Source organism: Salmo salar, chromosome ssa09 (genome assembly GCF_905237065.1).
Source record: "Salmo salar chromosome ssa09, Ssal_v3.1, whole genome shotgun sequence".
Taxonomy (NCBI): Eukaryota; Metazoa; Chordata; class Actinopteri; order Salmoniformes; family Salmonidae; genus Salmo; species Salmo salar.
In genome coordinates, this window is record NC_059450.1 from 65,846,359 (window position 1) to 65,871,105 (window position 24,747).

Consider the following 24,747-nt stretch of genomic DNA (forward strand, 5'->3'; position numbering starts at 1 on the left):
GTGGTTTATTTTACTATAAAGTATATTACAGGAGTAGTTTAAAATACCAAATTTACACAATTGAATATATAAAAGAATTTGGTACTGACAAAAATGTGCCATCATTCAAATACCCAGATTTTTTTTTTAATGAACTAGTCTGTCTACACCCCACAAGCATACATGTCCACCACCATCAGTTTAATTATGTTATTGGATTACTTTTGCATCATACATTTAATGTCCAATTTAACAGACCGAGCCGAAATGACCTCAACTCTGCTCCGCATCAGTACAAAAGGTGCATAAGATGCTATTCCTCTTAATACATACCTGTATAAAAGGAAAGCCCAGTTTCAAATTGAGTAACTTATGATCACTGTTTACCACCACCGTTTAAGCAATAGTAAATATTGCTATTGTAAAAACTGAAATCATTCACTTGGGACTAGAGAATGAAGCAGTATAGCAAAGGTAGAAATGAAAACCTAAATAATCTTTATAACGGAATGTAATGATAAGTCAATACACTTGGCCTCCTGTGAGAATTGGCGTGCTTCTGAAATGATGCCAGTGAGGTAGTGATCTCAAAGCAGTTCAGTTAACCCCTGACCTGTTCCTACTTTTGGTCAGAGTTTGACGTGCTGTCACAGGTTGTCAGAGTTGTCTTTTTTCCACCAGCCTGTGCCTCAGCATCCAGTCTCCTGTACTTCGTGTGGAAGAAGATAACGAAGCAGCAGGTAAAGACACTGAACAGGCCTGCCATCACCAGCACGGGCACTGTGGAGACGTACACAGGAAAAAGACAAATCAATGACTGGAGCTAAGTCATTTTTAGCCATTTCTACAGGAACTAATCACTGTGTGTGTTCTAGAATCACGCCGCTAGAGCCACAGCAAAGAACCAGACAATAACAATACAGGCTTGTTCCTCTTTATCAAATCCCGAGAGGATTTCATTATGTTATATTTAGAAATAAGAGTGGCAACTTAACTGAACATAACCTCCGGCATTACTGTGTTTTGGCCTTGGGCACGTCATTTATTTTTGGAGGGCAATATTTTTGAATGTATTCTTTGTAAAATAAACTATAGCTTGTCGGGGCACCTGTCCCCTCAATTTCAATGGGAATAATGCATTTGCAACATACAGTACCAGTCAAAAGTTGGGACACACCTACTCATTCAAGGGTTTTTCTTAATGTTTACTGTATTCAACATTGTAGAATAATAGTGAAGACATCAAAACTATGACATAACACATATGGACTTATCTAGTCACCCAAAAAGTGTTAAACAAATCAAAATATAATTTATATTTGAGATTCTTCAAAGTAGCCACCCTTTGCCTTGATGACAGCTTTGCACACTCTTGGCATTCTCTCAACCAGCTTCACCCGGAATGCTTTTCCAACAGTCTTGAAGGAGTTCCCACATATGCTGAGCACGTGTTGGCTGCTTTTCCTTCACTCTGCAGTCCAATTCATCCCAAACCATCTCAATTGGGTTGAGGTCGGGTGATTGTGGAGGCTAGGTCATCTGATGCAGCACTCCATCACTCTCCTTCTTGGTCAAATAGCCCTTACACAGCCTGGAGGTGTGTTGGGTCATTGTCCTGTTGAAAAAGAAATTATAGTCCCACAAAAAGTAAATCAGATGGGATGGCGTATCGCTGCAGAATGCTGTGGTAGTCATACTGGTTAAGTTTGCCTTGAATTCTAAATAAATCCCTGACAGTGTCACCAGCAAAGCAACCCCACACCATCACACCTCCTCCTCCATGCTTCACGGTGGGAACCACACATGCGGAGATAATCCGTTCACCTACTCTGCGTCTCACAATGACAGGGCGGTTGGAACCTAAAATCTCAAATTTGGACTCATCAGACCAAAGGGCAGATTTCCGCCGGTCTAATGTCCATTGCTCGTGTTTCTTGGCCCAAGCAAGTCTCTTCTTCTTATTGGTGTCCTTTAGTAGTGGTTTTTTTGCAGCAATTTGACCATGAAAGCCTGATTCACACAGTCTCCTCTTAACAGTGCCACAATACAGTGCCACTGACACGGCCCGCTACCAAAACCTGCGGGCTCTCCTTCACCGCAGACAACGTGAGTAAAACATGTAAACATGTTAACCCTCGCAAGGCTGCTGGCCCAGACGGCATCCCTAGACGCGTCCTCAGAGAATGCGCAGATCAGCTAGCTGGTGTGTTTACGGACATATTCAATCAATCCCTATCCCAGTCTGCTGTTCCCACATGCTTCAAGAGAGCCACCATTGCTCCTGTTCCCAAGAAAGCTAAGGTAACTGAGCTAAACGACTATCGCCCCGTAGCACTCACTTCCGTCAACATGAAGTGCTTTGAGAGACTAGTCAAGGATCATATCACCTCCACCCTACCTGACACCCTAGATACACTCCAATTTCCTTATCGCCCCAATAGGTCCACAGACGATGCAATCTCAATCACACTGCACACTGCCCTAACCCATCTGGACAAGAGGAATGCCTATGTAAGAATTTATTACAGCTCAGCATTTAACACCATAGTACCCTCCAAACTCGTCATTAAGCTCGAGACCCTGGGTCTCGACCCCGCCCTGTGCAACTGGGTCCTGGAATTTCTGACGGGCCGCCCCCAAGTGGTGAGAGTAGGAAACAACATCTCCACCCCGCTGATCCTCAACACTGGCGCCCCACAAGGGTGCGTGCTCAGCCCTCTCCTGTACTCCCTGTTCACCCATGACTGCGTGGCCACGCACGCCTCCAACTCAATCATCAAGTTTGCAGACGACACTACAGTGGTAGGCTTGATTACCAACAACAACGAGACGGCCTACAGGGAGGAGGTGAGGGCCCTCGGAGTGTGGTGTCAGGAAAATAACCTCACACTCAATGTCAACAAAACAAAGGAGATGATCATGGACTTCAGGAAACAGCAGAGGGAGCACCCCCCTATCCACATCGACGGGACAGTAGTGGAGAAGGTGGAAAGTTTTAAGTTCCTCGGTGTACACATCATGGACAAACTGAAATGGTCCACCCACACAGACAGGGTGGTGAAGAAGGAGCAACAGTGTCTCTTCAACCTCAGGAGGCTGAAGAAATTTGGCTTGTCACCAAAAACATTCACACACTTTTACAGATGCACAATCGAGAGCATCCTGTCGGGCTGTATCACCGCCTGGTACGGCAACTGCTCTGCCCACAACCGTAAAGCTCTCCAGAGGGTAGTGAGGTCTGCACAATGCATCACCGGGGCAAACTACCTACCCTCCAGGACACCTACACCACCCGATGTCACAGGAAGGCCAAAAAAGATCATCAAGGACAACAACCACCCGAGCCACTGCCTGTTCACCCCGCTATCATCCAGAAGGCGAGGTAAGTACAGGTGCATCAAAGCTGGGACCGAGAGACTGAAAAACAGCTTCTATCTCAATGCCATCAGACTGTTAAACAGCCATCACTAACATTGAGTGGCTGCCACCAACATACTGACTCAAATCTCTAGCCACTTTGATAATTAAAAATGGGATGTAATAAATGTATCACTAGTCACTTTAAACAATGCCACTTTATATAATGTTTACATACCCTACATTACTCATCTCATATGTATATACTGTACTCTATACCATCTACTGCACCTTGCCTATGCCGTTCGGCCATCGCTCATCCATATATTTATATGTACATATTCTTATTAATTCCTTTACACTTGTGTGTATAAGGTAGTTGTTGTGAAATTGTTAGATCACTTGTTAGATATTACTGCACGGTCGGAACTAGAAGCACAAGCATTTCGCTACACTCGCATTAACATCTGCTAACCATGTGTATGTGACCAATACAATTTGATTTGATTTGATTCGTTGAGATGTGTCTGTTACTTAAACTCTGTGAAGCATTTATTTGGGCTGCAATTTCTGAAGCTGGTAACTTTAATGAACTTATCCTCTGCAGCAGAGGTAACTCTGGGTCTTCCATTCCTGTGGCGGTCATCATGAGAGCCAGTTTCATCATAGTGCTTGATGGTTTTTGCAGCTGGACTTGAAGAAACTTTCAAAGTTCTTGAAATTTTCCAAATTGACTGACATTCATGTCTTAAAGTAATGATGGACTGTCGTTTCTCTTTGCTTATTTGAGCTGTTCTTTCCATAATAGGAACTTGGTCTTTTACCAAATAGGGCTATCTTCTGTATACCACCCCTATCTTGTCACAACACAACTGATTGTCTCAAACGCATTAAGAAGGAAAGAAATTCCACAAATTAACTTTTAACAAGGTACACCTGTTAATTGAAATGCATTCCAGGTGACTACCTCATGAAGCTGGTTGAGAGAATGCCAAGAGTGTGCAAAGCTGTCATCAAGGAAAAGGGTGGCTACTTTGAAGAATCTCAAATATAAAATATATTTTTATTTGTTTAAGCCGCTCGGATCAACATCCAGCGAAAAAATCAGAGCGCCATATTCAAAACCAAATCTAATCATTTCTGTTTCTCAAACATAGGACTATTTTACACCATTTTATAGATACACTTCTTCTGAATCGAACCACGTTGTTCGATTTCTAAAAGGCTTTACAGCGAAAGCAAAACATTAGATTATGTTAGGAGAGTACATCGACAAAAACAACCACACAGCCATTTTCCTAGCAACTAGCATGCATCACAAATACCCAAAACACAGCTAAATGCAGCACTAACCTTTGACAATCTTCATCAGATGACACTCCTAGGACATCATGTTACACAATACATGCATTTTTTGTTCGATAAAGTTCATATTTATATATAAAAACAGCATTTTACATCGGCGCGTGACGTTCAGAAAATATTTTCCCTCAAATACTGCCGGTGAATCAGCGCCACAATTTACAAAAATACTTGTCATAAACATTGATACAAAATTAAACTGTCATTCAAAGAATTATAGATGAACATCTCCTTTATGCAAACGCTATGAAAGATTTCAAAAAAGCTTCACGAGGAAAGCACTCTTTGCAATAATCTGAGTGCTGAGCTCAGAAAAATACACTAGGCTATACAGATAGCCGCCATCTTGGAGTCATCTAAAATCATACATTGCATTAGAAATATTCCCTTACCTTTGTTCATCGTCATCAGAAGGCACTTCCAGGCATCCCAGGTCCACAACAAATGTTGTTTTGTTCGATAAAGTCCATAATTTATGTCCAAATTACTCCTTGTTGTTCGTGCGTCCAGTAAGCTACTCCAAGAGTAGAAAGTGTGCGGACGATGTCCGTTCAAACATGTCAAACGTTGTAAAACATCAATCTTAGGGCCTTCAGAACGTGAAGATTCAATAATATTTCAACCGGACGGTTCCTGTGTCTTGAAAAAGGTTTTGGAACGGGAGGATCCACCCTCGTGAACGTGCCCCAAGAAGTGATGTCACCCCCTGTCTCAACAACTTCTCCTCCTCGGGCTCTGTTCATCGTAGAAGCTTCAAACAACTTTGTAAAGACTGTCGACATCTAGTGGAAGCCGTAGGAAGTGCACAATTATTACTACGTCACTGTGTATTCAATAGGAAAAGACTTGAAGAGAGCCCATGCATCCAGATTTCCACTTCCTGGTAGGATTTCTCTCAGGTTTTTGCTTGCCATATGAGTTCTGTTATACTCACATACACCATTCAAACGGTTTTAGAAACTTCAGCGTGTTTTCTATCCAAATCTCCTAATAATATGCATATCCTAGCTTCTGAGTTTGAGTAGGAGGCAGTTTAATATGGGCACATTTTTTACGAAATTGTCAATACTGCCCCCTATCCTTAAGGAGCTGTAAGAGGTTAACACTTTTTTGGTTACTACATGATTCCATATGTGTTATTTCACAGTTTTGTAGAAATGTAGAAAATTGTCAAAATAAAGAAAAACCCTGGACTGAGTAACTGTGTCCAAACTTTTGACTGGTACTGTATATTGTTAGCTGTGGCAAAGCATGTGTTGTCTAGGATGCCGTTTCAGCCAACATTTCGGTCCGCCATGTGCACCTTGTGTTATTTGCATACAAATGCAAAGTCTTAACCGCTAACAAAACAACCAATAGCTGTAATTGCCTACAGAAATGTAATGGTGGGCAGCCGATTGTACCTCAATTAGCATTCATATACTATTTTAATCCCTCCGATACACATGGTAGTTCTTGACTTACCCCTCCAACTCAAGGCCGCATCACCTCCTACAGAACAGGTAGAGAAGGGCGAGTAGGCCATTGGTTTGGTCAACCCCTGAAGAAGCAGTATATAGATAACTGACTGGATCTGTCTGGAAAAACAAAAACAAGAACATGCTTATTAACACATAGCCCTTTATTCAGAGTCTTGCTCTTTAGTCTATGTTCTTCCTGTATGAAACAGTGTATCAGACAGATGTACCCTGATATAAATATCAGGCCTGCTGAGGTGGCCTCCCCAACCGGGTAGGAGCACTCCACAGACAACTCCATGGCAACCGGGTAAATGGAGAAGCCGAAAAAGCCGAAGAGTGAACAAGCAACGGCCACAGCTATTCCCTGATTCCGCATCTGAGATACCTGGTAGGGGGAAACACACACACACAAGGATGAGAAGGTGTTAGACACAGAACTTCTTGGTAAAAATAGAAGATTGTAAAGAGGATAATGGCACCAACAGAGAGGGCTGCTGTGCTTCTAGCTCATAGGAACATTTGCAGTATTTCGTTTTTTATGTATTATTTTTTACATTAATAGACCATACATTTTTTTGTGTTATTACATACAGCCGGGAAGAACTATTGGATATCAGAGCGGCGGTAACTGAACAGCACTACCAGCATTACAACCAGGAATATGACTTTCCCAAAGCGAATCCTTTGTTCGCACCCCCCAGGGCAATTTAACTGATTCCAGAGGCCGACCCAAAACACTGCCGGCAGCGGAGAGGTACTCATCACCGGGGTCAAACTACCTGCCCTCCAGGACACCGACACCACCCAATGTCGCAGGAAGGCCAAAAAGATTATCAAGGAAAACAACCACCCGAGCCACTGCCTGTTCATCACGCTATCATCCAGAAGGCGATGTCAGTACAGGTGCATCAAAGCTGGGACCGAGAGATTGAAAAACAGCTTCTATCTCAAGGCCATCAGACTGTTAAATAGCCATCACTAGCACATGAGAGGCTGCTGCCTATAGACTTTAAATCACTGGCCACTTTAATAAATGGAACACTAGTCACTTTAATAATGTTTACATATTTTGCATTACTCATCTCATATGTATATAATGTTTTCTATTCTACTGTATCTTAGTCTATGCCGCTCTGACATTGCTTGTCCATACATTTATATATTCTTAATTCCATTCCTTTACTTAGATTTGTGAGTATAGGCTGTGTGTTGTGAAATTGTTTGGTATTACTTAGATATTACTGTAGTCGGAGCTAGAAACACAAGCATTTTGCTACACCCGCAATAACATCTACTAAACACGTATGTGACCAATTAAATTTGATTTGATACCTTGAAAGAAGAAAAACTGCAAATATATGCTGTTTTCTTCCACCCCAAACCTTAGTTTGGAACAAGCATAACTAATTCATCATCACATCTATTCATGAAGTACTAAACTGATAACCCTGAGGTTTGACCCCGACTCACCACTGAGAAGGCAATGCAGGCCAGCGCTGAGAGGCTCATGTTGACCTTGGTGACCTCCGTGAACTTCTTGGTCTTGTCAACGTAGAGACCCAGGAAGCCAGCTCCGACTATACCGAACACAATGAAGAGACCTCCGCACAGTCCTGCAAAGTCCTGCAACAAGAACACACATTGAAAATATTGCTCAGGAAACCAAATCATGGGACATATATTTTCATATTTTGCAATGAAAAACGAATCTTGTTGGTCCTTTGGGATCATTGATGGGTGCTTACATTAGTGTACCCTCGGACACACATAATCTGCTCCAGCAGTGTAGAGAAGCAGGTGAACACAGCGATCCCGGAGCCGAAACACAGCAGGAGAATCATATAGGCCTTGTTCCTCAGGAGCTACAAAGGAACAGGAGGCAGACAGGCGCATGTTACAGTGGGTTACAGATGCTCCTGTTAGAAGATAGCCATCAGGGATCATTCAATGCTGCAGAAATTTGATTTCAAGCAGTATCCAAATCCGTCGGATGTAGTGATCACAATATTATCCTTATCTAGGAAAATCAAAGTTCCAAAGGCTGGGCCTAATATAGTGTATAAGAGGTCATACAATATGTTTTGCAGTGATTCCTATGTTGATTGATGTAAAGAATACTTGTTGGTCCGTGGTGTGCAATGAAGAGCAACCAGATGCTGCACTTGACACATTTGTGAAATTGCTTATCCCAGTTACTAATAAGCATGCACCCATTAAGAAAATGACTGTAACAACTGATAAATCCCCCTGGAATGATGAGGAATTTAAAAATTGTATGGTTGTGAGGGATGAGGCAAAAAGAATGGCAAATAAGTCTGGCTGCACAACAGATTGGCAAACGTACTGCAAATTGAGAAATCTTGTGACTAAACTGAATAAAAAGAAGAAGAAACTACACTATGAAACAAATATAAATGACATAATGAATGATAGTAAAATTCTTTGGAGCACCTTAAATGACATTTTGTGCAAAAAGGCAAACTCAGTTCCATCATTCATTGACTCAGATGGCTCATTCATCACAAAACCCACTGATAATGATTTTTTCATTGACAAGATTAGCAAACTTAGGCATGACATGCCAGCAACAAATGCTGACACTACACATCCAAATATATCTGACCAAATTATAAAAGACAAGCACTGTAATTTTGAATTCCGTAAAGTGAAGGTGGAAGAGGTGACAAGCCACTGGGGTCTGACAACTTGGATGGAAAATTACTGAGGATAATAGCGGACGATATTTTCTTCAGTTTAAGCTTACTAGAAAGTGTGTGCCCTCAGGCCTGCAAGCGAAGCAAAAGTCATTCCACTACCTCAGAATAGTAAAGCCCCATTTACTGGATCAAGTAGCCGACCAATCAGCCTGTTACCAACACTTAGTAAAAATTGTGTTTGACTTGATACAATGCTATTTTACACTAAACAAATTGACAAAAGACTTTCAGCACACGTACAGTGGGGGGAAAAAGTATTTGATCCCCTGCTGATTTTGTACGTTTGCCCACTGGCAAAGAAATGATCAGTCTATAATTTTAATAGTACCTTTATTTGAACAGTGAGAGACAGAATAACAACAAAAATATCGAGAAAAACGCATGTCAAAAATGTTATAAATTGATTTGCTTTTTAATGAGGGAAATAAGTATTTGACCCCCTCTCAATCAGAAAGATTTCTGGCTCCCAGGTGTCTTTTATACAGGTAACGAGCTGAGATTAGGAGCACACTCTTAAAGGGTGTGCTCCTAACCACAGCTTGTTACCTGTATAAAAGACAGCTGTCCACAGAAGCAATCAATCAGATTCCAAACTCTCCATCATGGCCAAGACCAAAGAGCTCTCCAAGGATTTCAGGGACAAGATTGTAGACCTACACAAGGGTGGAATGGGCTACAAGACCATCGCCAAGCAGCTTGGTGAGAAGGTAATTATTTGCAAATGGAAGAAACACAAAAGAACTGTCAATTTCCCTCGGCCTGGGGCTCCATGCAAGATCTCACCTCGTGGAGTTGCAATGATCATGAGAACGGTGAGGAATCAGCCCAGAACTACACGGGAGGATCTTGTCAATGATCTCAAGGCAGCTGGGACCATAGTCACCAAGAAAACAATTGGTAACACACTACGCCGTGAAGGACTGAAATCCTGCAGCGCCTGCAAGGTCCCCCTGCTCAAGAATACATATACATGCCCATCTGAAGTTTGCCAATGAACATCTGAATGATTCAGAGGACAACTGGTGAAAGTGTTGTGGTCAGATGAGACCAAAATGGAGGTCTTTGGCATCAACTCAACTCACCGTGTTTGGAGGAGGAGGAATGCTGCCTATGACCCCAAGAACACCATCTCCACCGTCAAACATGGAGGTGGAAACATTATGCTTTGGCGGTGTTTTTCTGCTAAGGGGACAGGACAACTTCACCGCATCATTTGACAAGGCCATGTACTGTCAAATCTTGGGTGAGAACCTCCTTCCCTCAGCCAGGGCATTAAAAATGGGTCGTGAATGGGTATTCCAGCATGACAATGACCCAAAACACACAGTCAAGGCAACAAAGGAGTGGCTCAAGAAGAAGCACATTAAGGTCCTGGAGTGGCCTAGCCAGTCTCCAGACCTTAATCCCATAGAAAATCTGTGGAGGGAGCTGAAGGTTCGAGTTGCCAAACGTCAGCCTCGAAACCTTAATGACTTGGAGAAGATCTGCAAAGAGGAGTGGGACAAAATCCCTCCTGAGATGTGTGCAGACTTGGTGACCAACTACAAGAAACGTCTGACCTCTGTGATTGCCAACAAGGGTTTGCCACCAAGTACTAAGTCATGTTTTGCAGAGGGGTCAAATACTTATTTCCCTCATTAAAATGCAAATCAATTTATAACATTTTAGACATGCGTTTTTCTGGATTTTTGTTGTTGTTATTCTGTCTCTCACTGTTCATATAAACCTACCATTAAAATTATAGACTGATAATTTCTTTGTAAGTGGGCAAACGTACAAAATCAGCAGGGGATCAAATACTTTTTTCCCCCACTGCATAGGAAAGAACATTCAACAAGCACAGCACTTACACAAATGACTGATGATTGGCTGAGAGAAATTGATGATAAAAGATTTGTTAGACTTCAGTGCAGTTTTTGACATTATCGATCATAGTCTTCTGCTGGAACAATGTATGCGTTTTGGCTTTACACCCCCTGCTATATTGTGGATAAAGAGTTACCTGTCTAACAGAACACAGGGCATTAATGGAAGCCTCTCCAAAATAATCTAGGTAGAATCAGAATTTCCCCAGGGAAGCTGTCTAGGTCCCTTACTTATTTTTTCAATTTTACTAACAACATGAGTAAAGCCAGTGTGTCTATGTATGCGGATGACTCAACACTATTGTCACGTCCTGACCAGTAAAAGTGGTTATTTGTCATTGTAGTTTGGTCAGGGCATGGCAGGGGGTGTTTGTTTTGTGTGTTTCGGTGTTTTTGGTTTATGTTCTATATTTTCTATTTCTATGTGTATATCTAGTTTTCTATTTCTATGTTGGGTTTTTGGCAATGACCTCCAATTAGAGGCAGCTGGTTGTCGTTGTCTCTAATTGGAGGCCATATTTAGTTGGGTTTGTTTTCACTTGTGTTTTGTGGGTGGTTATTTTCTGTATAGCCTGGGAGCCTTATGGAACTGTTTTTCGTTTGTTTATTTTGTTTAAGTGTTTTCTTTAAATAAATTAAGAAGATGAGCACTTTACCAGCTGCGCCTTGGTCCAACCTTTATGACGCCCATGACAACTATACACATCAGCTACTACAGAGACTGAAATGACTGCAACACTTAACAAAGAGCTACAGTTAGTTTCAGAATGGGTGGCAAGGAATAAGTTATTCCTAAATATTTCAAAAACTAAAAGCATTGTATTTGGGAAAAATCATTCACTAAACCCTAAACCTCAACTAAATGTTGTAATAAATAATGTGGAAATTGAGGTGACTAAACTGCTTGGAGTAACCCTGGATTGTAAACTGTCATGGTCAAAACATATTGATACAACAAAAGCTAAGATGGGGAGAAGTCTGTCCATAATAAAGCGCTGTTCTGCCTTCTTAACAGCACTATCAACAAGGCAGGCCCTACAGGCCCTAGTTTTGTTGCACCTGGACTACCGTTCAGTCGTGTGGTCAGGTGCCACAAAGAGGGACTTTTTTGCAATTGGCTCAGAACAGGGCAGCACGGCTGGCCCTTGGATGTACACAGAGAGCTAACATTAATAATGTGAATGTCAATCTCTCCTGGCTCAAAGTGGAGGAGAGATTGACTTCATCACTACTTGTATTTGAGAGAGGAATTGACATGTTAAATGTACCGATGTGTCTGTTTGAACTACTTGCACACAGCTCGGACACCCAAGACATTCCTCTTCACAGTCCCAAATCCAGAACAGACTATGGGAAGCGCACAGTACTACATCGAGCCATGACTACATGGAACACTATTCCACATCAAGTAACTCATGCAAGCAGTAACATTTGATTTAAAAAACAGATAGAAATACACCTTATGGAACAGCGGAGACTGTGAAGCAACAAAAACATAGGCACAGACACACACGATAACATACACACTATACACACGTACACATGGATTTTGTGTTGTAGATATGTGGTAGTAGAGTAGGGGCCTGAGGGCAGACACTTAATGTGTTGTGAAATCTGTTGTTAATGTTTTGCAATGTTTTTAAAATTGTATAACTGCCTTCATTTTGCTGGACAGAGAGTAAAAAAGGAAGAGTATCTACTAATAAATACCAAATATACAATGCAATATGGATGCCGCTACCCCTCTCAAATGAAGTATAATGAGCCTGAACCTCAGTACCATCAGGAGTGAATTAAATGTTGAGGGGGACTACAAATGTTATTAGTACAGTATTGTCATTCTTTGTGTGTATAACTCCTCACCAGCTTGATTCCCTCCAGGAAGGGCTCTGAGTTGGAGCTTTCGGCACTGGCTGAGGGGGGCGTTGGGGGGGCACTATCACGGATCCCCACTGTTGCTAGGAGACAGATAATAGCTGCTGGTACAGCATATATGAACAGCTGGGAAGATCAGTGAACACGGAAAAAGTATTAATGCAGTGATAAATATATATGCAATCTAAAGTCAAGACAATCTGTTTTACTATTTCTTCCTTAACTCACCAATAAAGGGATGTTGTTGGTAGTCCCCACAATCATAGGGGAAAAGATGCTAGCAATGAGAATCCCAAGGGGATTTGCTGAAAGGAGAAATAGAGAAACACAACCGAAAAATGTAAAATAGGCCGCCATGATATTGTCCTTTATTTGGAGCATAAACGAACAGACATTTTGGACTTTCTCTTCCTACTTTTTAGGGGATCTCAGTTCCTGTGACTGAAAAGCTGACTGAAAAGCTGACTGAAAATCTCTCAGAAAGCTGACAGAAAGAGGAGCAGTTGGCAATTCAAAACATATATGGCAAGTGGTGACTAAACCAATAATGCTAACTTGACACAGGTAGTTTTAACAGAGTAACTGATAGGAAAATCTGTGGTGGACAGGACAGCAACCATAGCTCACTCACACATGGAGGCTATCATATTGGCGGTAGCCCGTTGGTGCTCTGGGAACCAGAGGGCTGCCAGCTTGGTGGGAGTGAAGATAACCAGGGGCTGGGCCAGGGCACACAGAGTTTGGCCCCCCATCACCACGGGGAAATTGGCTGCACTTGGTAGGCTCCTCATGATGCCCACGAAACGCAGCACAGCTCCCAACATGTTGAGCCAGGAACCCAGCACCAGCTATAGAACAGTCAGAAAGGCAAAATGTCACAATGGGCACGATTTAGTAAAAAAAATCAGAGTGCCATCTGCATGTGGGCAGCTTCCTCTATCACTGACAGCAGACTTCATATCCAAAGCCCACACACTTTCTATCTGAGATTTTTCCAGACAAACTCAAACATTCACACTTTACTGAATGTCCCTCTTATACCTCTCATCCATATCTCTTTCATGCATATCTCTTTCATGCATATCTCTTTCATGCATATTTATTTCATGCATATCTTAAAGGAACAGTCTGTATCTTTCATTTCAAGTACTGGACAGACTCCCCTCACAGGTTTGTTTTCAGTGTGTACACAGACTTGTAAACAAATATTCTGCATGATACTGTAGGCAAGGCAGGTTTAATGGAATCTGGTCTGTTTTATTTATTTAAACTTTATTTGCCCAGGAAGTCCCATTGAGGTCAGGAGACCTCTTCTACAAGGGAGACCTGTGTGTGGTCTACCTTGACCAGACTGTACATACTGTGATTCGGAGTCCTAAGGTGTCCAGCATCCATGTGGTCCCAAAACTGAGAGGAATGGCCACTACCATGTAGATGATGGACAGCCAGTTGATCTGGTCCAGGGTGACACCCATGAACTGGGCTGAATGGTCTGCCACTGGAGCAAAGGTCAGCCATAACTGAGGATACAAGCACAAACACAAAGGAAGAGGGTGTTTTAGGATCATTTGATTATATACAATAAATGTGTTATTACATTATTTACAACTTACTGCTTGTACACAAATGTTCTTCACTGATATTTCCTCAATCATTCTATCTGCCCAATGTTACAATGCAGTGACACAAAAATGTCTGATAGGACACGATCTGTTAATATTCCAGTCCAATCAAGACATCAACCAATGAAAAAAGCTTGATATATTCTATTTAACCTTTATTTAACCAGGAAGTCCTATTAAGGACTGAATACCTCTTTTCCAAGGAAGATATGGCAAAACTGCATGACAAATGCAACCCACTGGTATACATGTGATCATGTGATAAAAATATACATCACTAAGCAGGAAGTAAATCACAGCCTTGCCTTGTGGAACTCCAAGTCACGTGAAAACAGAAGCAATGACTCACAAGGCACTAGCATATGACCCAGCTTTAGGCCGGACTATTCAAACCAGAGGCTACTATGGAGTGTTTACATAGGCTTATTTGCAAATAGTCTGGGTAGCCATTTGATTAGCTGTTCAGGAGTCTTATGGCTTGGGGGTAGAAGCTGTTTAGAAGCCTCTTGGACCTAGACTTGGCGCTCCGGTACCGCTTACCGTGCGGTAGCAGAGAGAACAGTCTATGACTTATATTGGCATTCATTGGTCAAAATGAATATGTAGAATTCCTATGCTGAGAAGAGAGACCAACCATCCCAACCTAATAAACAGTGATAGGCCTATACCATCACAGCATGTTAACCATATACAGTTTGAACCCTGTGCCCTCCCCTTCAAAGATTAACCTAACTTTAACCTCTTAGATGTTGTCCCTTATATAGGAGATTTTGAGCGGTTATGGACCGGTTCCAACTTACATTTTGGTGTACAAAACCCTCTGTGAACGTTGCAGGGTCCAGTACCTTATAGTGCCAGTACTTTCCACTACTTCTCAATCAGCAGAGCTTACTTGAAGTGTCAGGTTTCACACCCAACATTTGCATAGGGAGTGACGTGCCACCTTTTCTGGCCTATCCAGACAAAGTTTAAATTTCATCTGCCTCTGAGCAATAGATTCCAGCCTACTCAAGAGCGTGTTGTGTCTCAACCGATGGCGGGCACAACACTAAAACCTCAGATGATTTAAAGTAAAGTCTAAGCTACAACATGCAAATATGAAGGCACGAATTCATTCCTTCAATTCAGTACCGATCTTCACCGTGCCCAGAACTGGCCGAACAGGTGTTCATGGCCGAACAGGTGTTGTACCTCCTTTCCCTCCTTCATGGAACAGTAGTTATAGTCATAACTGTACGTTCCCTTTCAGTCACTCAACTCAGTACAACAAAGCTATGGGGACATGAAATCACATCCCAGGCCGACCCCAGGGGACACCAAATGAAATTGCCAATGGCAGACCACTCAGAGTTCCAACCCGATAGGAAAACCTGCGGTACCCGGGTATTGTGCCATCTGCATGCTGCTTAATGACCCTCTCCTGCCCCAGCGGTAACCACACTGTTGGCTACACTGGAGGCAATGAAATTCGAGCAATAAAACCTCACAAAAATGTTTGGTAATGCCCAACTCGCCGTAGAACAGATATCTCCTGAAGGCAACCCTTTAAAGAACACCCAAGACGTTGCCAAACCCCTGGTGAAATGGGAACGTACACAGTTAGGTAATTCCTGCCTTTTGCTGTCATAGCGGACCAGAGAAATAGCCCCTGAGGTGCAGTCCGGATTAGCAAAACAGACAAAAAGATGGACACTCAAACGTACACCCCTAGCCCGCTCAATGTACATGCGTAACGCTCATACGGATACAGGGCATGTAACCTCCACTGCTCCTCAGAAGCAAATGTAGGAGACGAAAAGGGAAATAGCTCAAAGCTAGAGAGACCTGTAGGACATAGTCATGACCTTAGCAGCAAAGTGTGCAATAGGACGCAACGTCAGACGCAAGAGTCAACAAGGGCAAACTTTATACAGGAGGGGTGAATGGATAACACGTGGGTATCTCCAACGCATTTGGCCGAGGCCAAAGCCACGAGCAGGGCGGTCTTGTAGGAGAGGATATTCTTATCCAATGACTCCATTGGTTCAAAGGGGGCCTAACAGAGCACATCCAAAACCAAAGCCAAATCCCAAATGGGTGCAATAGGTTTAGAAACCGGGTCGACGCCTAAAAGGAGAATGATCTCCGTGAACCAATGTTGTTTGGGCCAATGGGAAGCCACAAGGATCAACGACAATCCCTCCAGATGCACCCTTTCCAGTGTGGGCTGAATCAGGTCCACAGGGGGAAATGCGTCAAGGAGCACCCAGAGCCCTTATCGAGAAAACCAGCCAACAACGCACGTTTTATTGTGATGCGTAAAGATCTACGTCATCCTTGCCAAACATTTCCCATATCTGGGAGATCCCAGAGAACTGGGGCACCCCTGGATAGCAGATCCACACCTGTATTGAGGCACCCGGGGAGATGCATCGCCCGGAGTGAGGGAAAGGGCGCGCTGCTCCACAGCAGTAGTGAGTGAGCCAAGGATCAGATGGTTAGAGACGGCACCCTTCCCTGTCTGTTGATGTATGCCAGCAACCCAAATGTAGCTGCCCTCAGGGGATGTGTCTGTCGTGATCACCTTGCGGGATATAACTCATCCCATGGGGGTCCCCAACAACAACAAAGCCCATTGGCATAACGGGGCCACCCAGAGTGACCAATTTAGGCGGCACGATGCGTCCATGTGCCTATCACCCACCGCTGAAAAGGTTGCATCAGCAAGCCACTGTTACTGACACCGTTCCTTCGTCTCGCACACAAGCTGAGCCGAGCAGGGGCAGCAAGAGTATGCACCGCGCCGAGACATACCAGAAAACAAAATGTGAGTATCTTTTAATTTATTTGGGCATGGTCTTGAACCTGAACCGCCTTGTTAGCTTTCGTCTTTTTGGTTGCGTTAACCATCTTACTCAGCCAGGCTAAACAGGCAGAAGAATAACTAACAAATTGGGAGGGAACTTCACCAAACTAGCTATTAAACTTTAATATACATTGTCCAGAAGGATTTTTTATTTATCCTTTATTAAACTAGGCAAGTCAGTTAAGAACAAATTATTATTTACTATGACGGTCTACCCTGGCCAAACCCTATAGGACTCCCAAACACAGCCGGTTGTGTTACAGCTGGAATCAAACCAGGGTCTGTAGTGATGCATCTAGCACTGAGATGCAGTGCCTTTAACCCCTGCGCCACTCGGGAGTCCGAGTATGTGCGCCCTCTGGGACAGTTAAGTTGGAGTAAAGCCTGATACATTTTGCATTACAATATTATAATTTTATAAGAAATGTGTGAATTGTTCTGCTCAGTTAGAGGTGAAGAGTGGAAGAATTGAAGGAATGTGGAAGGTGGGGCTTCCATTGACATAGTCAGGGGTGATTTGCCCTAAGGCACACATCCCCTATTAAAGCAATAGCCCCAGGGGTACATTAGCTACATTCTCTGAAATATTAGGGTGCAGCATATGGCAGATACCTTCACAGTACCCTTGTAGAAGTCTGAACCAAATGCATTTTGACTCAATGAGTGATATGCTGAAGGGGTTCATGATGACTCCTGAAACGTCACTATAGGCTGCTAAGCTACTGTATTTCATAGTGAAGGGTAAACACTAATTTTGGATCTACAGCAGTCTGTCCAAATCAAATTGTATTGATCACATACACATGTTCAGCAGATGTTATTGAAGGTGTATTGACATGCTTGTTTTTCTAGCTCCAACAGTGCAGTAATATCTAACAAGTAATAACTAACCATTTCAAAACAATACACACAAATCTAAAGTAAAGGAATGGAATTAAGAACATAAATATTTGGATGAGCAATGTCGGAGCGGCATAGACCAAGATACAGTAGAACAGAATGACTTCCTGTGACATCGGGTGCTATAGGTATCCTGGAGGGCAGGTAGTTTGCCCCCGGTGATGCGCTGGGCAGACCACACCACCCTCTGGAGAGCCCTGAGGTTGCGGGCAGTGCAGTTGCTGTACCAGGCGTGTCACGTCCTGACCAGTAGAGGGTGTAGTTGGGTCAGGACGTGGCAGAAGGGAGTAAGTGTTTTATTGTTTCATTTAATTTTGGCCGTGTGACTTCCAATCAAGCACAGCTGTAGAGGGTTGTGGTTGATTGGGAGTCACACATAAGTTGCCTACGTTTCCGTTGTGTGGTGTGGGTAATTGTGCTTGTCACTGTTGTTGCACCTGACAGGACTGTGTTGGCTGTCAGTTTTGTTGTTTTTGTTAATTGCATAGTGTTCGTAACATTAAAAATGACGAACCCTAACTCCGCCGCATTTTGGTCCACTTCTTCCGTAGACAGCCGTTACAGAATTACCCACCAAACCAGGACCAAGCGGCGGAAGAGGAAGGAGCAGCAGGACTACTGCGTTATGGACAAATGGACATGGGAACAGATCCTGGACGGAGAGGGACCATGGACTCAGGCTGGGGATTATCGCCTCCCGCAGTGGGAGATTGAAGCGGCGAGAGCGGAGAGGCGATACTACGAGGAGAGAGAGCGCAACGAGCGCGAGAGGCAGCCCCAATATTTTTTTGGGGGGGCACACGGGACAGTCGGTGGAGCTGAGGTCGGAACCAGAGCCAGTCGGGATGACATTGGAGGTGAGCGAGGGCTATGAGACAGAGACTGTGACGGGGTTAATGGGAAAATTAGGAGAGAGAGAGATGAGAGAGCTGCTAGTGTGGTGCATAAAGTACGGCATTCGCCCTAATGAGCGTGTCGTGGGTATGATGTCACCTGAGGCAGCTCTCCATACTCGTCCTGAGGTGCGTGCTGGTTGTCTGGTAAAGACTGTGCCTGCGCCCAGAAACAGGCCTCCTCCATGTCTTCCCAGCCCTGCACATCCTGTACCTACGCCCAGAACCAAGCCTCCTGCATGTCTTCCTATCCTGGTCAAGCCCGTGTCTCCTCCACGGACCAGTCCTCCAGTGGGTCTCCCTATCCTGGTCAAACCCGTGTCTCCTCCACAGACCAGTCCTCCAGTGGGTCTCCCTATCCTGGTCAAGCCCGTGCCTCCTCCACGGACCAGTACTCCAGTGGGTCTCTCTATCCTGGTCAAGCCCGTGTCTCCTCCACGGACCAGTCCTCCAGTGGATCTCCCTATCCTGGTCAAGCCCGTGTCTCCTCCACGGACCGGTCCTCCAGTGGGTCTCTCCACCCTGGTCTCTCCTGTGCCACCTCCTCAAGCCAGGCCTCCGTTATGTCTCCCCAGCCTGGTGAATCCTGAGTCGGAGCTGCCCGCCAGTCAACAGTCGTCAGAGCTGCCCGCCAGTCAACAGTCGTCAGAGCTGCCCGCCAGTCAACAGTCGTCAGAGCTGCCCGCCAGTCAACAGTCGCCAGAGAGGTCAGACTGCCCTGAACTGCTGGAGTGGCCAGACTGCCCTGAACTGCCGGAGTGGCCAGACTGCCCTGAACTGCCGGAGTGGCCAGACTGCCCTGAACTGCCGGAGTGGCCAGACTGCCCTGAACTGCCAGAGTGGCCGGACTGCCCTGAACTGCCAGAGTGGCCGGACTGCCCTGAACTGCCAGAGTGGCCGGACTGCCCTGAACTGCCAGAGTGGCCGGACTGCCCTGTTCTGCCAGAGTGGCCGGACTGCCCTGTTCTGCCAGAGTGGCCGGACTGCCCTGTTCTGCCAGAGTGGCCGGACTGCCCTGTTCTGCCAGAGTGGCCGGACTGCCCTGTTCTGCCAGAGTAGCCGGACTGCCCTGTTCTGCCAGAGTGGCCGGACTGCCCTGTTCTGCCAGAGTGGCCGGACTGCCCTGTTCTGCCGGAGTGGCCGGACTGCCCTGTTCTGCCGGAGTGGCCGGACTGCCCTGTTCTGCCGGAGTGGCCGGACTGCCCTGTTCTGCCAGAGTGGCCGGACTGCCCTGTTCTGCCAGAGTGGCCAGACTGCCCGGTTCTGCCAGAGGTGCCCGCCTGCCCTGATCTGCCAGGGTGCCCGGCCTGTCAGGATCAGCCCGAGTGGTCCTCCTGCCCTCCGGTCCAGCCCGAGTGGTCCTCCTGCCCTCCGGTCCAGCCCGAGTGGTCCTCCTGCCCTCCGGCCCAGCCCGAGTGGCCCGCATGCCTTCCGGCCCAGCCCGAGTGGCCCGCATGCCTTCCGGCCCAGCCCGAGTGGCCCGTATGCCTTCCGGCCCAGCCCGAGTGGCCCGCATGCCTTCCGGCCCAGCCCGAGTGGCCCGCATGCCTTCCGGCCCAGCCCGAGTGGCCCGCATGCCTTCCGGCCCAGCCCGAGTGGCCCGCATGCCTTCCGACCCAGCCCGAGTGGTCCGTCTGCCAGGGTCAGCCCGAGTGGCCCGTCTGCCCGGGCGCAGCGATCGGGCGCCAACAGAGTGGGCGACGCCGAAGGTGGAGCGAGGTCCACGTCCTGCACCTGAGCCACCTCCAGGATAGGTGGGTTGGGGAGGGAGGGTGTAGCACAGTGCCGTCGGTGACGGCAGCCACCCTCCCTTCCCTCCCTTATTGTTTAGGTGTTCCTTTTTGTTGGGGATTTTTTTTGTGTTTTCCTTTTTTTAGGTGCATCCCGGGGTCTGCACCTTGAGGGGGTACTGTCACGTCCTGACCAGTAGAGGGTGTAGTTGGGTCAGGACGTGGCAGAAGGGAGTAAGTGTTTTATTGTTTCATTTAATTTTGGCCGTGTGACTTCCAATCAAGCACAGCTGTAGAGGGTTGTGGTTGATTGGGAGTCACACATAAGTTGCCTACGTTTCCGTTGTGTGGTGTGGGTAATTGTGCTTGTCACTGTTGTTGCACCTGACAGGACTGTGTTGGCTGTCAGTTTTGTTGTTTTTGTTAATTGCATAGTGTTCGTAACATTAAAAATGACGAACCCTAACTCCGCCGCATTTTGGTCCACTTCTTCCGTAGACAGCCGTTACAAGGCGGTGATAAAGCCCGACAGGATGCTCTCAATTGTGCATCTGTAAAAGTTTGTGAGGGTTTTAGGTGCCAAGCAAATTTCTTCTGCATCCTGAGGTTGAAGAGGCACTCTTGTGCCTTTTTCACCACACTGTCTGTGTGGGTGGACCATTTCAGTTTTTCAGTGATGTATACGCCAAGTGTTACGAACCGGCTCTGAGTTCGCAACAAAAGGGAGACAACGTGGAGACAAGGAGTATCAAAATATATATTTATTAAATAAAGTAACCTAAGAACAATGAACCATGGTGTGTGTAATCAGTAATGTAAGTGAGTGTTTGCATGCATGAATGTAATAATGCAGGGTGTTGAAGGGTGCCAAAGCAAACAACCAAAAAACCACAACTAGCACAACCAAAAACAACAAGGTGTCTGCATGGAGAGAGTCTCCCCAATGACTGTGGAAGAGGTCTATTTATCCTGGGACACACCCGAGGCCAGGTGTTTCCCATGTAGCTGACGACCCTCCCAACTCCGCCCACCGGCATCCTAATAAGGAACAAGAGCAAAGAGAGAAAATACGGCAGACAGAGTGGGAGGGTCGTCACACAAGGAACTAGAAGCTTTCCACCTTCTCCACTGTGGTCCCGTCAATGTAGATATGGGGGTGCACCCTCTGCTGTTTCCTGAAGTCCCCGATCAGCTCCTTTGTTTTATTGACGTTGAGTGAGAGGTTATTTTCCTGCACCACACTCCCAGGGCCCTCATCTCCTCCCTGTAGGCTGTCTCGTCATTGTTGGTAAGCAGGCCTACTACTGTTGTGTCGTCTGCAAACTTGATGTTTGAGTTGGAGGCGTGCGTGGCCACGCAGTCATGGGTGAAAAGGGAGTACAGGAGGGAGCTGAGCAAGCTCCCTTGTAGGGCCCCTGTGTTGAGGATCAGCGAAATGGAGGTGTTGTTTCCTACCTTCACCACCTGGGGGGGCGGCCCGTCAGGAAGTCTAGGACTGAGTTGCACAGGGCGGGGTTCAGGCCCAGGGCCCCAAGCTTAATGATGAGCTTGGAGGGTACTATGGTGTTGAATGCTGAGCTATAGTCAATGAACAGCATTCTTACATAGGTATTCCTCTTGTCCAGATGGGATAGGGCAGTGTGCACTGCTATGGCGATTGCATTGCCTGTGGATCTATTGGGGCGGAAAGCAAATTTAAGTGGGTCTAGGGTGTCAGGTAAGGTAGAGGTGATATGATCCTTGACTAGTCTCTCAAAGCACTTCATGATGACAGAAGTGAGCGCTACGGGGCGATAGTCATTTAGTTCAGTTACCTTTGCTTTCTTGGGTACAGGAACAATGGTGGACATCTTGAAGCATGTGGGGACAGCAGACTGGGATATGGTGAGATTGAATATGTCTGTAAACACTCCAGCCAGTTGGTCTGCACATTCTCTGAGGACGTGGCTAAGGATGCCGTCTGGGCTGGAAGCCTTGCGAGGGTTAACACGCTTAAATGTCTTACTCACGTCGGCTACAGAGATGGAGAGCCCACTGTCCTTGATAGCTAGCTGCGTCGGTGGCACTGTGTTGGGTAGATTTTAATAGTCACAGTGGGTACATCTCCTATACATTTTCTGATAAACTCATTCACCGTATACATGTATTCGTCGATATTATTTTCAGAGGCTACCCAGAACATATCCCAGTCCCATGATCAAAACGATCTTGAACCATGGATTCTGATTGGTCTGACCAGCATTGAATAGTCCATAGCACGGGTACTTCCTGTTTGAGTTTCTGCCTATAGGAAGCGAGGAGCAAAATAGATTTGTGATCAGATTTGCCGAAGGGAGGGTGGGGGAGGGCCTTGTAGCCATTTCGAAAAGTTGAGTAGCAGTGGTCCAATGTTTTCTCAGAGCGAGTGCTACAGTCAATGTGCTGGTAGAACTTCGGTAGCGTTTTATACAGATTAGCTTTGTTAAAATCCCTAGCTACTGTAAATGTGGTCTCAGGATATGTGGTTTCCAGTTTGCATAGTCTAGTGTACGTCTTTGAGGGCCGTTGTGATAACGGCTTGAGGAGGAATATACACGGCTGTGACTATAACCGAAGAGAATTCTCTTGGGAGGTAATGCGGTCAGCATATGATTGTGAGGTATTCTAGGTTGGGTGAACAAAATAACTTGAGTTTATATATGTTATCACAATCACACTATGAGTAGTTAATCATGAAACATATACCCCCACCCTTCTTCTTCCCGGAGAGATCTTTATTCCTGTCTGCGCAATGAACTGAGAACCCACCTGGCTATATGGACTCAGACAGTATATCCCGAGAGAGCCATGTTTCCGTGAAACAAAGTATGTTACAATCCCTGATGTCTCTCTGGCAGGAGATCCTCGCCCTGAGCTCGTCAACTTTATTATCCAGAGACTAAACATTAGAGAGTAATACACTCGGAAGCGGTGGGTGGTGAGCGCGCCTGCTGAGTCGGATTAGGAGTCCACTCCGAATACCTCTTCTCCGCCGGGGGTGTTTTGGATCAGCCTCTGGAATCAGTTCAATTGCCCTGGGGGGTACGAACAACCGATCCAATTTGGGAAATTCCTGGACATAATGCTGCTCGAGAACATCTACATTTTAAAAAGTCTAATAAAACCATGTAATATAGCCAACATCACAATACATCCATTATTTATTCTAGACAGGTCTAAAGAAACACGATATGAAGTAAATGTAGTATTTTTCAGAAGAACAGAATAGCATAAATTGTTGCTATAAACTATGCCATATGGCTGTGGGCTACACTAGTTCATTTATCAAATGTGGCAGTAGGGAATCACATAATATACCATATTATATCAGGATCACAAACAATAGAAAGTAGAGGTCAGACTTTTCAAAAGTAACCTGTAGGCTACATGACAGTGTCACATGCTTCTCCAGTTCATTTACCTTTTAAAAGAATGTAGCAATATAGCCCTAGATATTATTACATTGGTGTAACATTGTAGCAATCAGAGAAATGGAGATTATTACATTGGTATAACGTTGTAGCAATCTGAGCCACAGAGTTTTACATTGCTACAAAAAGTTACAAAATCACACCATGAATGTATTGACAGATTACAGCCAAGTTAATGTATGAGACAGCAAATGATAATTAAAGCCACTTACTATGGAGTTTGAGCAATTTAGCAAGCACAGCACGAACAGAATGAACCATCTCCTCTTGTATACTTTGAATACAATACATATTTCGAGTACTGGATTGGGTTTAATCGGAATGACGTCGTCCCGAAATTCATCAACATCTTCCATGAGTAGTGTTGTATCCAGCCTGATGCAGTAGACTTTCAAATATCAAACGTGCATATTTGAGCCAAGGGTATAGTGCCTTTAAAACGTTGATTTAAACATATCCTACATTGTCATTCCGATAAAGCAACACAACCAGCCGGTTTGAGATCAACAACACCGCCCAGTGTTTTAGTGAGGACGGGTATTCATTACGGAAAGCAAAAAGACCAAACGTAACGAAACGGCGAGAGACCTACCTGAATTTGTCCAATAGAAACTCCCGTTTGCGTTTTCCGTTTGAAGTTAACAGAAAACGTTTTGTAATAGACGAAACGTTTTGCAACAGAATCGGCGTAAT

At 45.0% G+C, this 24,747-nt stretch overlaps 1 protein-coding gene across 1 annotated transcript; it reads right to left on the bottom strand.

The window, feature by feature from the left end:
* Window positions 1-96: 96 nt before the first annotated feature.
* slc49a3 (solute carrier family 49 member 3) lies at window positions 97-24,597 on the bottom strand. The gene is made up of 10 exons (XM_014212043.2): window positions 24,267-24,597; window positions 13,977-14,135; window positions 13,247-13,463; window positions 12,844-12,920; window positions 12,604-12,741; window positions 7,904-8,020; window positions 7,629-7,781; window positions 6,386-6,543; window positions 6,163-6,275; window positions 97-759 (listed from the first exon to the last, which is right to left on the bottom strand). Exons 1-10 carry the CDS (start codon window positions 24,408-24,410, stop codon window positions 599-601), a joined length of 1,437 nt encoding a protein of 478 aa, XP_014067518.1. The 5' UTR covers window positions 24,411-24,597; the 3' UTR covers window positions 97-598.
* Between the last annotated feature and the right edge of the window lie 150 nt (window positions 24,598-24,747).

Coding starts and splice junctions, on each gene's coding strand:
- slc49a3 (XM_014212043.2), bottom strand. CDS start 24,410: ATGGAAGATGTTGATGAATTTCGGGACGACGTCATTCCGATTAAACCC. Junction 6,544..7,628: donor CCTGCATTGCCTTCTCAGTG/GTGAGTCGGGGT, acceptor TCCCCCTACCAG/GTATCTCAGATGCGGAATCA. Junction 760..6,162: donor TGCGGCCTTGAGTTGGAGGG/GTAAGTCAAGAA, acceptor ACGTCTCCACAG/TGCCCGTGCTGGTGATGGCA.